Genomic DNA, 15368 nt, shown 5'->3' on the forward strand with positions numbered 1-15368 from the left:
TTGTCGACCCTCTCTTAGACATTTTCCTGCTCTCCTTTTCCCTTCGGCGACCCTGCATTTTCGTACACACCCAAGCAGCCATAATCCTTCCTTCCTTCATAGCCGATAAGCTATAAACCGTGTCCATTTTTCGCCTATTGATTGTACGTTCAACGGTGCGCTATAGCTCATGCAAATATTGACCAAAAAAAACATAAAAAGGGTACATTCAAATGAAAGGGTGGTTTTGTTATTTGAATGGACAATACATGCTTAGTGCATTTTGAAGTGGGCCAGTTTAAAGTTTTTGAGATGACTAATTCACTTTTGTGCAGGAATTCAGACATTAGACAACACATAGGAGCCAATAGACACTAGGAATGTGTTTCTCAGTATTTTTAAACCGGTATTGCACTACCAACTTGAGGAAATAAGCTCAAGGAAGGAGAGCGGCCATTCAAATGTTCATTATATCAAGCACGTCACCTATTACTAGGGGCCTCTGACAGAATAGGTATTTCTTTTTTTCTTATATACACAATTTGCATGCAAATGACCACAATAAAATATAAGACTGATTTCAATATTTTGAAGGGTTCATAAATAATGCATCTTTATCAGGCATGCCAAATCATTTTCATGTGGGTCACAGGTGAGCCCCATCCTCCCCTGGCATGTATATGTCATATGCATATCACCATTATAACAATAAAGAATGAGAAGCTCACCATTCAAGATGCTCTGGAACAAGGTAAAAGCCAATATCCACATGCCCTGCTCCGTTCAAGCCCCCCAAAAGCTATGCTTCTTTCTCCTCACACCGGTGGTGCCTTCCTGGGCTTTTCTGGGTGATGCTCAACATTTGTCGCTCCAAGTCACTCACTTTAGGAAAAAAAAAATCTTCCTGTTACTTTTTTGTGTTCCCACTTCACTGGAGCCCCTCACTTTGGAGCATCAATGAGGGCGGCTGGGGGCTGATTGTCTTGGGGAGAGCTGTGCACACTCTCTCCTCTGCTCCGCGCCTTGCTGCTTCTCAAAAAGGATGCTGGAGGAGGGGGTGAAGCCCAGGTGTGTGTGTGTGTGTGTGCGTGTGTGTGAGTGTATGTGTGATGCTGAGTCAGAGTCGAACAGATCCTCAAATAATAGAATGCTACATCTGCCTTAATTTAATATTAAAAAAAGAAAGTCATGCAGTTTTGTTCAGGGGACTCCAAAGTCAAACCATCTTCATCGCCTCTGTGCGTCCAGCAAGAGGCGAGCAAGCGCATCTTTCATCCCCCGCTGCCGCTCGGCTCTTCTATAATCCACCACACGGACTGTGGGAGCATTGCATTGAAGAACCCCCCCCTCACCCCCTCCACACTTCTCGCTGCCCCTGCAGACGCTTTAATTCCTCATTGCCTTAAAGGAGCAGAGGCGGATACCGGTCGTGTCCTGAGGGCAACACGCCACTGGAGACTTTATTTGCATGAACGACAGGGGGGAAATGGGAGGGGGACCTCAATATTAGGTTTGTACTGTTGTCGATTGTCACGCGAAAGGCACTTTTTTGTAATTAGTGTATTAATAAAACTAATATTGGATCCACTGCACGTGACTTGTGTTGGCATATTGAAGTCATCGGTCACATGATCCAAAGTTTTCCTACCGATACGATGCTGGAGCCACTTTTAAGAAGTTAAAATTGTCTGCATCATCTTAGTTTTCCTGAAAAAGTGTATTTTTAGTATCAACTTCTTCCCATTTTCTCCTCGTTTCCCCGTTTTTGTTTATTAAATTAACGGTACAAAACAGTTAAACTTGTTTTGTTACAGCTTTAAAATATATATAATTTATTCTTGATTATTTCAATTCAATTACTTTTTCTCATATTACCAAATTATTCACAGAAGGTTAGAACTTTATTCTTCTCTATTATGAATTAATTCTCATAATTTTTAGACTTTTCTCTCACACAGTTTCTTCTTGTTTAACTCATTCAATCCAAGCCATTTTTCAAAAGACAACCACTTCCATACCGGCCATGTTAGACAATTTTGACTAATCTCACAATGCACACACAATATTGTGTTCTTTGGCAATATAGTATAAATATGGAACCCACCAAATGAAAGATAAAAAACTGTGTTTTTGCCTTTTTCTGTTGTTTAGTACTCAACAGTACATAGTTTCAGGAAAATATGAAATGTGAAACGATACATTTCAAGCATAAAATTCACTCTGACACAAGCATTTTTGCTTTTGTGACATGAAGCTCAAATATGGAAACAACTATACCAACATAAACAACACAAAAAGGGGTTGCTTTACATCAAAATAACAATTCATTTATATATCCATTTTCTATACTGCTTAATCCTCACGAGGGTTCCGGGCATGCTGGAGCCAATCCCTGCTGTCTTCGGGCGAGAGGCGGGGTATACCCTGGACTGGTGGCCAGCCAATCACAGGGCACATATAGACAAACAACCATTCACACTCACATTCATACTTATGGACTATTTGGAGTCACCAATTAACCTAGCATGTTTTTGAAATGCGTGAGGATACCGGAGTACCTGGAGAAAACCCACACACGCACGGGGAGAACATGCAAACTCCACACAGAGATGCCCAAGCGGGTAATCAAACCCGGGTCTCCTACGTAGCTGTGTGTGCACACATGTGCATGTGTGTGTCCATTCCCTGAAATTTCCCTACAATGCCTAACCTTCTGCAAGCTACACCCCTCAACCCTCTCTCACCTTTCTCCTTCTTGTGTGTTTTTTCTAACGTGATTTCATGCCGAGCTCTTATCAAATGCACTTCTGCCACCTTGTGGCCGTTTTTATGGCTTAAAAGTGCTCTGAAGTGAAATGCATGCCATCACCAAAAACAAAAAAAATATGTCTTTGGGTTGGGCGTTCAGGATTTTAAAAACATGAATACGTCTTTGGTATTGAAGGAGTTCATTTCATTTTTACAGTATGCCAAGAGGCCAATAAAACAAACTGACATGTGTAGCAAATGGGCCCATGCTGCACTTCGGAAGCCCCTGATTTAATGCAATGGTTCTTACCTGGGGGCACTCGTGCCCCTTGGGGTACTTGGAGGAAATCCAATGGGTATTTGACATTTAAAAAAATACATACAAGTGCATCTCAAGAAATTACAATATCTTTATTACAATATCGTATTATATCTTTTGTTTTATTTTCTTTCAGTAGTTCAATTCAAAAAGTGAAATAGATTCCCAACACAAAGGGAAAGTACAGTACATCAAGAACCCCAAATTAGTTAATTGAACTCCTAAAATCAAACCATATTGTGATTCACAATATTGAAGAAATGAACGTCTATAATTGTCAAAATTTAAAGATAAACTTTGATTACTGGACTCATTGTGTGGTTTTGATCTATACATTAATTGCGGCTCAAGTGGTCTCACTATATAAAGGATGAGTTCTTTCATGAGTGCAAATGTACTATAATAGAAGTAAAACGGTCCTTGGGGTCTATGTACATCTATGACAGTTTCAAGCAGGGAAGGGCACCCAATGACAGATATTAGATGAGGCGCTTTTACATTTTAATATTTAATTGGAACACAATGGACAAAAAGTACAAGGCAAGTGTAACTCATTGAATTCTGCAGGAATAAAGTATAAATACAGCATCGACGCTTGCAGACAATACAGGCTGAAAAGCATCCCCCGCCCCCGAGGCAAACGCATCATGCACACACGCGTGTGCCGCGCCGCCTCCCCTCAAACCCCATAATCCAGCCAGCACCAGCGACGCCACCACCCCTCCATTTTAATGCCTGCCTTCGAGTCAAGGGTGTATAGAGCTGCAGCAGCCGTGGAAGCCTGTGGGGCCTGTCCACAGAGCCCACTTCCACTGGATGTGATATTACCAGCAGGGTAGAAAGTCTGCATCTCATTCTCTATTCCACATGACAGATTATACGGAGAGTCCTGTTTATTTACCGCAGGATGTTCACGCTTCTTTTATCTTACTTTTAAGGCTGAGGCAAGGATGCCCTGGAAGAGACATAAACAAAGCAGCGTGTACTGTAGGTCCTTTGGAACATGCTTAGCGCTGCTCCACTGAACTACATCACATGTTCAAAGCTGCACAATTCAACATGTCCGAAAAGGAGTAGGAAGAAGCAGAGCTTTTTTAAACCCACCCCTTCTCCATGTCTCAGCAGTTACTAGTAGTCTGTTCACTACCTGTGTTTGCCAGGTTACCAAATGTTCTAATAGTGGGGCAGAAATTATACAAATGTGTAAAAGTAAAGTTTTCATTTAACAATAGATTCATTAACTCAAGATAAAGATATCCTTGAGATCCTTGCTCAGTCAGCTTCAGATTTTACTCCATGTATTTATTGATATACTACAAGGTTTTGGTTTTTTTTTAATGTTACAGTAGTTCTGGTGGGTGTACACATATTAACATGCATGCATGGTTTTAAAAAATGAGTAGCATCTCTCATCGGGGTCTGCACGCCCCTTCGGAATATTATATATTGCCAAGCTGTAACAGATGAAACTAAACATCAACTTCACTTTCCCGGTGGCAGTGAGAAGACAGCCGAGTGAATCAGGGCAGTGGGTCATGCATCCTGCCTGTCATCCATCCTGTCCTAGACTGGATTAGGAGAGCAATGCTGGTGTTTTTAACTCTGCATTATTGGCATCTGAAGCCAAGATCATTATGCATAGAAGAAATACAGAATTTAGAGCAAACCTACAGTATCAGCAACAAATGTAAGCGTATGCGCTCAAATATTAAGTATATGCATGTCCAACAGTGACAATATGATATATTTTCCCTTGCTTCAGTCTTCAGCAATGTCCGATAGGGATATTTGTTTTTTAAAGGTGTCTTCAAAAGCTTGCAAAATCAAATATGAAGAAGCAAGACAACAATAGATTTGAATGGAATTACAAGAGACTGCAATTGCAGAGGACATTGAGGGTATTGGTGTAATCCAGCTGCCGTAAATCTTTCATGATTTTCAGGAAAAAGAACATTTGGAAAGAAAGATGAACATAAATAAGTGCAATGGTAGCCCAATATTTGAGCTGACATGCAGTACAATCAATGTATTCATCATTCATTTATTATACAGAAGAATACATACACATATTGTACAATAAATGATAATGACTAATACTAAATAAATAAAATACAAATTTATTATATATTATTCACTGTATATATTTGTTATTGTGCAGTTACTGTAGTCTATTTTGAGCATTTTATTGATTTTGTGTTTTGCAGTGCCAGCTTGGCAACCAACCCTGTCACACTTTCTAGATAACGCACAAGTTGCAATAATGGTAGCATTTACAATGGTGGGGAGGGGGCTTGTGTGTACAGTATACACACCTTCATACCAATGTATACACACATAAACACACTTTCCATACGTTGGAGCAAAGTTGCACTAGTATAAGCACACTTTTACAACGTGTGTTTGACCACAAACAAACATGAAGCTAACATCAATACTGACCAAACGACCTTACAGTGACCCAGTGACAGCAGGTGTGTTATGACTGTATGATGTCGAGTAACATAAATACAGTAGCTCGTGGCCAACAGTTTGTAAAAGGTTCAAAAAGACTGCTATAAGTTTTTTAGTTCTTACTGATAACGCTGATCCAACAGCCATCAGTTCGTGTCCTTATGGAAAACAGGTGCTGAGTTCATCACTTACACAAAGAGGACAGCTGGACAATTGAGTCGCGCCCTACTGATATGAAAGACAATACTCCAAATTTTCACACTGAAGACAAAAGCCTTGACCTTGTCTTCCAACTGACCCCATTGAATGCACCAACTGTGCTATTAGATTAAATTGAGGAATGTGACACTGACTCTGAATTCCTCATAGCTTTTAAAGCATGTATAAAAAAACACAAGTTATTTAGGGGGAATACATTAAAAATGCAATCGCATTCTTGCAGACTTAAATCAGAAATGTAATGAAATAGGGAATTGGATTCATTTTGCTGGGAAGCTGGAGCCTATCCCATTTAATTTTGGGCCAGACATGGGGTACACCCTGGACTGGTCACTAGTCAATTATGGGGTACATATTGTATATACAGAACACAACCATTCATACTAACACTATTTTAAAAATATGCATATACTAATAGCAGAGTTGAAATCATGTGGGTTTGAGGATCTTTGCTGCAGAACTTTGCTTTTTCTTTGACTTGTAGTGTTGATTTTGCAATTGCCAAAAGTGGAAGTTAGTTATGGCCAGTGTAAATAATAATTACTTATAGTAACTACTAATTAAAAAAAAAAAGTAACTGCGGTAGTAACAGAAATACGCCTTAATAAATATAGCAATTTTTGAATTTGAATATTTTGAAAAACCTCAACAACAGTTGTCCCTCTTTTATCGTGGTTAATTGGTTCCAGTCCCGACCATGATAAGTGAATTTCCACAAAGTAGCATTCAATATTAATAAACCATATATTTTCATAGTTAGAGAAAAGCTGTTTACAACTTTCTAATATGTTTTTAGCATGATTAGAGTACTGTAGAAATGAAATAACACCCCTATAGTCACCTAGTCGCTAGCATAGCAAGTTTCCGGGATAACTAGTTGTGTTTCAAGTGTTTCAAATGGAGTGGAGAAGCAAAGTAAGAAGCAAAAAATGTACCACTTCCACACGAAATGGGAGGACAATTTTTTTTCCACTCTCTATAATGTCAGACATGCCATAGCTTACTCCATGCAGTGCGAAGGTAAGGTATTACAATATCATGACACGTATCATCAGTGTAACATTACTGACACCAAGTGCCCAGAATAAAATAAACCTGTGATGTTCGAACCCCAATGTAGCGAGTGACAACTGTATAGAAAATAATTGGAATTTACGTAGCTTTGTAGTGGCTGTACTGTTGAGAGATGTTTCATGAGATGGCACCAGGGGCTGAAGTCGTGACCTGCAATTCTCTACCATAACGCAAGGGGACATTGTTTTCCTCAGAGTGAACAACAACTCTTGTTGGCTAGCTATTTAACTTCCTGTGTAAAACAATAACAGCAATGCCTATTTTGAATGCTGTTACTCCCAGCACTGGTTCTGGTGGCATAGCAGGAGCCAAGGCTGTCCTGGCTGCTCAGCAGATATTTTTGATCCACTGATACTGATTTTTGGCTTGGGCCGTTTATCCTGACGAATACCGATGATGCGTACTAGTGGAGATTCGAACTGGACGCATCAATCTAAAAATAAAATTTAAAAAATCTAAAAAAAATGTAAAAAGATAATAGAAGAGAAAATGAGCTGTGTTTGGTCTGCCTTGCAAGCACTATGTTGTTTTCACACTTGTTGGCACTAGTTAATCATCTAAATTAAGATTTAGAACAACATTATTGTGTTTTATTTTAGCATCAAAGTGAACTTCTTTTTACGCAATTATGCTAGTCAACTATTGTCTTGTTTTGTTATGAAAGCTAGTGAGAAACACTACCTCCCATCAGCCGCCATGGTTAGTCGTAATAGTCTTTGACATCAGGATATAAATAACTGGAGCACTGCACAATATATTCAAACATGAACACAATATAAGCATGAATAAAAAATGATTTAATTTCTCTCCAGCCATATTTTACAATAAACATGAGCGGAATATAGTTTTGGGTGGGCTTATTGAGTTTTATATGGGCAGGGAGGATGAGAGGAGTGTTATAGTTCATTTTAGCCCCCCTCCCTGCAGCACGACGCCCAAACCATGATAAGTGAATGTGACAATGAGACCCTTGGGCTGCTGCACACAGGCTTGGCCTCGCTGTGTTGTCGTGTGTGTATGTGTGCGAGTTTGCAGAAGTAGAGCACATATGAGGTAATTCATGAGCACACATAAGGCCAAAGCTCCTTGTTGTGGAAAATACACACTGGCATCAGCTCTGGTGGTCTTCATGTCGTTGTTAAACTCAGGAGTGATACAGCATGTGATACAGCATGTGGTATCTGTAGTGGTGGTGTTGTAGTGCTATTTGAATAAACCATATGCACATTTTTCTTTGTATTCTAATTATCATGCATCCAAATCTAAATTGTGGAAAGTAATGCTGCGAAAGGAGTAACGATGTTAACAAAACAGAGACAACAAACCATGGAAGGCGTGCAGCGGTTGTTTGATTGGTTGATGTTTTTCCAAACGCTAGCAGGAACTAGCGGGGGCCAGCGAGAGACATTGCAAGGCATTGTTTTTTCATGTAAAATTGTCCAATTTACTGCATGGTGGACCAAGTGGTTAGCGCGCAGGCAACACAACTAGGAAATCTGGGTTCGATTCCCCCCTTGGACATCTCTGTGTGGAGTTTCCATGTGGCGACTCCAAATTGTCCTTAGGTCTGAATGTGAGTGTGAATGGCTGTTTGTCTATATGTGCCCTGTGATTGGCTGGCGACCAGTCCAGGGTGTACCCCGGCTCTCAGACAGCTGGGATAGGCTCCAGCACACCCACGACCCTTGTGAGGATAAGTGGCAGAAAATGAATGAATGGAAAAGCCTTTAACAGACCCTGATGCATACATTTTTTTGTGCCCCATTAGGGCAATAACAGCTTTAAAAAAAGCATAATCCCCCTCCGTCTTTGTAATACTATATAAAAAAAAATTCAATTGTTCATTCATTTGTTATTTATAATATTTTTTGCATAATTTCTGCATGTGTTTTCTGTTAATATTTGTAACAAAATAATTTGATTGACATCATGTTCTATCTGAAGACTTGCCTTGGTTAAAGTCCATTTTAGTTTGAGTCTGACCTTTTAGAACAGATTAATGACACTAACCAAGGCACCACTGTATAAGCTATAATATTAGCTGAGTCTGGTCCAGGCTGACAAACTCTATCGAGCGTGGAGTGGTATTAATAATAGATTTTTTATTTGGCAGAAAGTGTGTAAAACGCTGCCACCACACAAAGTATACGCACTGTAATAGGCCGCTCTCTTGCATGGCTAATGAATGGAAACAGATTGGTAACAATGCACAGTGTGCTTCACTGGTCATACTAATTCCATCATAAAGTGAATCAAATCAAGTGCTGCCATTTCTTGAAATTGTACTGCATTCCACCATCGCTGTGGTCAAGTCTGCATGTAATCCTATTACCCACCAGAAAAATAGTATAGAGGTGAATTGTAGTTCTGTAAAAAAATCATCTTCTCCAGGGAGTCACACATGTTCCGAGCATCCATCCACCCCCCACTCCAAGCTTTTGCAGTCCAGCACCCAAGGCCCCACGTGTGTGCAGGTAATCCCACAGGATGGGGCCCCTTGTTTTGACAACTCTTGTGAAGCCTAGTGTCTCTTACAACAAAACACAGCCTGTCCTATCATCACCACTCCTTGGTCGCCCTATAGGGCGATCAGGTTTCCTGTGCACTACGCCAGCCATTAGCTCAGAATAGAAACAATCTCAACGCTGGTATAATGATACTTTGTTTGTTAAGACAATGACATTGATAAGAGACAAGGCACGCTCATGGCTTGTGACAGGAGCATGTATAAAGTTACAAGCCGTCTGCGCAGAGGTGAAGTGGGAGATCAGGCGAGTGTGCGCTTTCCAAGTGGCAGGCATCAATCGGCATGAAGACACATGCATGCTCTTCATACTAGAATGCGGCAACTGTGCGGAGAGGAGGTTGATGCAGAGGTCAACAAAAAAAGCAAAGAAAATGAACAAAAATGTACACTGCAGTCTCTAATAGTCCTCTACAAAAGCAAATAACCATTGTAGCAAGTTGGCAGTGGTTGCTTTTGAAGTATTAAGAGTGATCAGCGTCGAGGCGCTTTACCTAACTCTATACATGCATACATTTAAAACGTTTGTTGCACACCTCAGCTGTTGGTGTGGAACTCATGCATGTTGCACTTGCCGTGTCGTGAATTAATGGTAATGGTAATGGTAATGGTAGTGGTTTTATTTCATTTGAACATGCATCAGATTACAATTGAGTGAGTGCACCCCATAATCAGTTCCCAGTTTCACATGTCCAAAAGGAGTAGGAAGAAGCAAAGCTTATTAAATCCTACCCCTCCATCTGGTACTTTTACAATCAGTAACTGTTACATTTGTTCACTTCCTGCTTTCCATAATACAGTTTAAGGTTTTTTTTTAAATAATAATAATATTTTTTAATTAACTCATCAGTGCTATTAGTGCTGGCTACATTAAAATAGTACAACATAATGGCTGGTATAGTCCTTTTCAGCATGACTTCCTGTTTAGATTTAGGCAGTCGCCTAGTTTGCTATAGCAAGAAACGGCCTTGGTAACTACTTTTGCTAATGGAAAAGCATTCCAAGCAAGTAGCTGAGCTGAGTAGACAGTGCAGTGGCAAAGGGACATATTTGGACTTTCATTCAGTTAGACTTTATGTGAAAATTCCACAAAATGCTTGGTGGGATACGTTGTGGTCGTCTATGACGTCGTTATTTCCGTGGAAGTTAAAGTTGCCACTTACTCACAGCGAACAAGGAAACATATTAGCTATAGCATGCGAAGCACCATTGCAAAGCAGACACGCATTTCACCCATTTCAAGCTGCTATGCAACACGTCGTAGTAACCTTTTCTCACCTCAGTCTACCACGACACACACCTCTGTTCAAGCAATCCTGCTCAGGCTGCCTTTGGTTAGCCCCGAGGCCAGGTGGAGAATATCTGTAGCCAACCTTGACATGCTCAACTAGGATGCTGAAGGGGACAGAAGTGGAGGGAAGAGAGGAGTTTTAAAATATATATAATGAAAGGCAGCTTGGAGGTGTGGCAGAAATCAGAATGGAGGCTGGGGAGCTGATGGATCAGGGTAGAAGCAGAAGTGGAATGACTTCTGTGATTTGTACTCTGACTGCATATGCGCCTGGTCTCCATCTCCTCAATTGTCTGCTTGAAAACTGAAAAATCAATACAACATGAACTGTATCCCCATATGAACTGGATCATTCAAAAATACATACTAAAAAAAAAAAAAACACAAGCGTCATTTTTCAGCCATTTTTCAGCCATTTTTCAAACTCAAAACAAGTATCTCCCAATTGTTTCTTAGTTTGTCGTCTTTCAGTTGCTTCTTAACAAATAAACATGATCGAGAACAAGGAGTGAATCTGTCTTGTGTTGTTGAGATATCTGACTTCTCGGCTTCACAACTCAATCTGACTCAGGGTCGCGGCGTTGCTTAGTAACCATGGCACACTACTGACCTTATCTATGTGGTCATAAAAATGTATGAAGAAGCCCCCTCTATACACACACACTCACACACACACACACAGGCCTTTCCTGGACCTCCTCCCTGCAAACCCTCCTGTGCGTTTTCCTCCAACCAGACCATCACCTCAATGCCCTTATCTCCCTCATCATAGAGCATCTAGCCAGGGGATAAGCACCCTCTCCCCCTGTGAGAAAAGCTCCATGCTCTTATCTGCCCCCTCTTTTTCCAAGATGTCCATGCTATTTACTAAAAGACAATGCAACGAAAAATTCACAGAAAGAGCACTGGTGGGCGGTCGTGGGAGGCAGCAGGATGTAGATTGCATGCTATGAAACTGATAGATCTCAGTGAGGAAAGATGGGCCACACTCGAGTGCCAACACACTGCAGCCAGCAAGGTGAGCCCAGCCTTCAAGAAAATATCACTTCAGAGTGCTAGCAGGAAACATGACGGGCAGAGGCGAAACACTGCTCGGATAAAGGTGAGCTCTGGGCTCACCTTCCTAAATGGTTTTCCATCCTAATAAAAGGGAAGGAACTCCAGGTTTGGATTTGGGGCAAGCGACTGCAGCTGAGCAAATCAAATTAAACATACAAACAATTTAATGGAATTAATATTAACAATATTTTATGTAGTTTACGGTAAATTACTTTACTCATATTACTCATTTCTTCTTTTTATTTTATTTCATTTTACTACAAGTTATTGTTTCAAATTACAGTTACTAGTTAAAGCTACAACTTATAGTTACAATTAGTAGTTATAACTATAGTAACTTGTAATTAAAAGGTTAAGATAACTTGCCATTATGGTACCAAGTTGTGGTACGCATCCCTACTTTATAATGACCACAGTGGCAGCTTCCAGGCTTCCAACGCATCTGGTGGGATTCAGTGTGTTACACTAACAAGGGATGCTGGTGGACGGCATGGAGTAGAGCCTGGAGGCAATAGCATTGTAGAAGCGATCCCGACATGCATGGCGGCCTGTTTAGACGATCGCCTCAGTGACTCATCTGTGTGTCATGAATGCTTATGCTATGAATGAGATACCTTGCACAGAGGCCAACAACAACAACATCACGGAGGGATGTGTTGCTGGTGCAAACAACATGTGAGACACCATGCTAAGTCACAAAACAGCTTGGAAAGTTATATGGGTTACAAATGAATGTGCATGCATGCATCTGACAGAATTTCTGGAAGTAGTAAAGTAGAAAATTTGACATTGAATTGTGTGCAAAGTGGAAAACATCACAAATGTGGATGTTTTTACATCCACATACAGATGTCTTCATTGTCCAAAGCTGGGAGATGGCCATCATTTGGCCTAGCTTAGCATATACGTAGGTCCGTGGAGCATTCACATTTGAGCTCAACTGAACCACACAAGGGCTTCCTTGTAAGCTTGTAAACTTCAGATGATCACGTTCGCAAGACCAAACGAACCGTACTAGCAGGGCAAACGCACCAGAGTTCCCTTTAAGCTAACGTGTCAACACGCCCTGAGAAACAAACAGCAGCTCCAATGTTTGTGTTGTTGAAGCCAAAAGGAAGGCATATGGATGCGGGTGTATATGAGATAATGCAGTGCAGCCCACTCTCCTCTTCCCCTCTCATCAACTGTAACGATCAGGGCTCAGGATTAAGCAGCAGTGTCCCAGTAAAGAAGCTCTGTGCTGCCGTATGTAGGACCACTGCTTCTCCTAATCTGCCTAGTTTACTTATGCAGGCACACATGATTCTGCTCCAACAGTTCAGCCTTTGAGGTGAGGCCTAAGAATGGAGTAGAGCGCCTTACTGTGGCCAAGAGTTCAACTGCAAGCAGAATGGAAACTTATGAGAGAAAAACAAAGTTCCCATATTATATATTATATTTTTCTTTTTAACATTGTTCTTGCATGTAGGTGTTTCAGGTTTAGTTCTTCCCTGAGAAGTGTTGTACGACATTTTTAGGTTATAGTCTATAGCTTTACGCATTATTTTAGCTGTTTGTAAATTAACTATATGCTGAAAACGGCTTCCAGAGTGGGAAAAATCTGAAAACGCCGGCTGGTTGTTTCCATATGGATTAGTCGTAAGGTGACTAGAAGTGAGCTTTATTATCACACACAAGTGTGCCTGGTGTATTATATTGTTTTCTCTCCGTTTTCCGTTTCTGTTCATTTACTAATCCGGCACAGTATGGATGCAAATTTTTGTCAACATGTCCAAAAAATAAATCATCACAAGAAGGTTCCTCAGTGGACAGGGCCCAAACAATCATTGTTTGTTCAGCTTTGAATGTGAGTCTTATACTCGCAACTGTACGAGGTGCATTAACATGGTTCATAAATTAGTGTTTGCTCACAGGTTTTCAAAGTGTGGCAAAGTGAGCTCAGAGTTATATTATACGTTTGGGGTCTCCCAAATCAATCAACAACAAAATGACTGCAAATTGTTGGTCACATGTCTGAGACTGCTTTCGTGTATGTCCAAGCACTGCAGACATATACAGTATGTGTCTACGAGAGCGTGGCAGCCATGAATGCCTGTCATCTTATTTGGGCCCCAATTCCTTCAAATCCGTCCATTTTTTATGCCCCTTCAATCCAGGATCTAAAACCTTGCTGCAGATAACCTGACCCCCAGTACTGCCTGCAGTGCACACGACTGCCACCTGCAGGTCAAATGCAATTGATTGAATATGTGGAGATACAAAAAAAGGGCATACATTCATAAACATTGCAAAAAGACATCCCAAATGTAATGTTGAGACCTCAAGGACAGTTAAAAACTACAGATGATTGTACTGTGACCCAAATAAAACTATTCATGATGTTGCAGATTCAGATTTTGCAGGCAGTAATATACAATTAAGCCATGCATTCAAAGTTCCCTTCATTTTGATGTTCTCAGGCCGAGGAAACATTGCAAAATCACAGGAATTAAGCAGGAAATATGCTCAAATTGTCTCTTCACAAGACTCACAGCATGACAAGCGCTCACAGGAAGGATGCGGTCACAGCCTTTGCTCACATTATTCAGGTTATTGTAAGCATGGTGGTTGAGTACAGCTGGGGAAGAACAAGGAAGATGAGGGTGGGCATGTGACGGGTCTAGCTGAAGACTCATGGAGGAATTCACAGCCAGACAGTGGTTGCCTGTGTGGAACAGGCAGCGTAGAAAAAGGACAGCAACGTCTGTGATGCAGTCTAAACGCTGGGAGTTGCACATTCTCTTGCTTTGTGTGGACTTCTTTGCACGAGAAAAGTAAACCCTGGTTGTAAGATAATGGCTTATATCGCCACCATGTCTAAAGACTGAAGTTGTAAATGATCATAGAAAGCAAATAGTTACTAATAGTTACAAGTTACTAATGAAGTGAACATCTAAGCTTTGTATTATAGGTCACAAAGCTAATTACTGTACTATCTAATAATATATTTCAATAATTAATTAATTTCAGTTTTCAAACATTCCAACGGCCACTACAAAAAAAAAGCTGTGGACTGAAAATGGCCCCTGGGGTTTATTTTAGAGACCCCTGCTTTAAAGGGGAACTTTTGGGGAATTTTGCCCATCATTCACAATCCTGATGCCAAACATATTTATTTCCCTTTTCTTTGCATTTTGGCACAAAAAACAAGTTAATATAAGCAAGCTAGCAACAAACATCATGGGAAATACCTATTTTGACCCTATAACGCCCTCACAAAAAACCCCTAAAAAAATGCCAACAGTGTTCCATTTACATAACTGACTTGTATATTAACCAAGCTACAGCGATATTATTATTGTAGCAGCTAACATGAAGAACTATTTTTCAGCTGGCAAACTAAAACAACGCATATGAAATAATGCAATGTTGTGAGAGCTAAAATCAGCTAATTGATAACAAAACATAAGCCAAACAAAAACTACCACGGTGTAGCCAAAAGCCACTGGAAAAGGAACCGTTTATTTACTCGGAACATCCTCACAGGTGCTCCAGATCCGAGCAATTGGCCAATGGGTGCGCTCCATCGAAACCTCAGAGAGAGAAAGCTATGCAATGTGACACATCGGAGAACCCCAGGAGCCTCAGAAGGGTCATCAAAGTCTGGTATTCTTTCCACATTTATAAATGCACAGTACCAGTTTAAAACATAGTTTGGACACACT

General features: G+C 40.6%; 1 protein-coding gene across 2 annotated transcripts in view; it reads right to left on the reverse strand.

The window, feature by feature from the left end:
• The window catches only part of LOC131134243 (cell adhesion molecule DSCAM-like), a 108269-nt gene extending 107008 nt beyond the window's left edge, over positions 1 to 1261 (reverse strand). For both annotated transcript variants that reach the window (XM_058079297.1, XM_058079296.1), the window contains exon 1: positions 708 to 1261. In XM_058079297.1, coding sequence (XP_057935280.1) covers positions 708 to 750 — 43 coding nt within the window. In that variant the 5' untranslated portion in view covers positions 751 to 1261. The remainder of the gene's footprint in view (positions 1 to 707) is intronic.
• Between the last annotated feature and the right edge of the window lie 14107 nt (positions 1262 to 15368).

This window comes from Doryrhamphus excisus, chromosome 8, assembly GCF_030265055.1.
Source record: "Doryrhamphus excisus isolate RoL2022-K1 chromosome 8, RoL_Dexc_1.0, whole genome shotgun sequence".
Classification (NCBI taxonomy): domain Eukaryota; kingdom Metazoa; phylum Chordata; class Actinopteri; order Syngnathiformes; family Syngnathidae; genus Doryrhamphus; species Doryrhamphus excisus.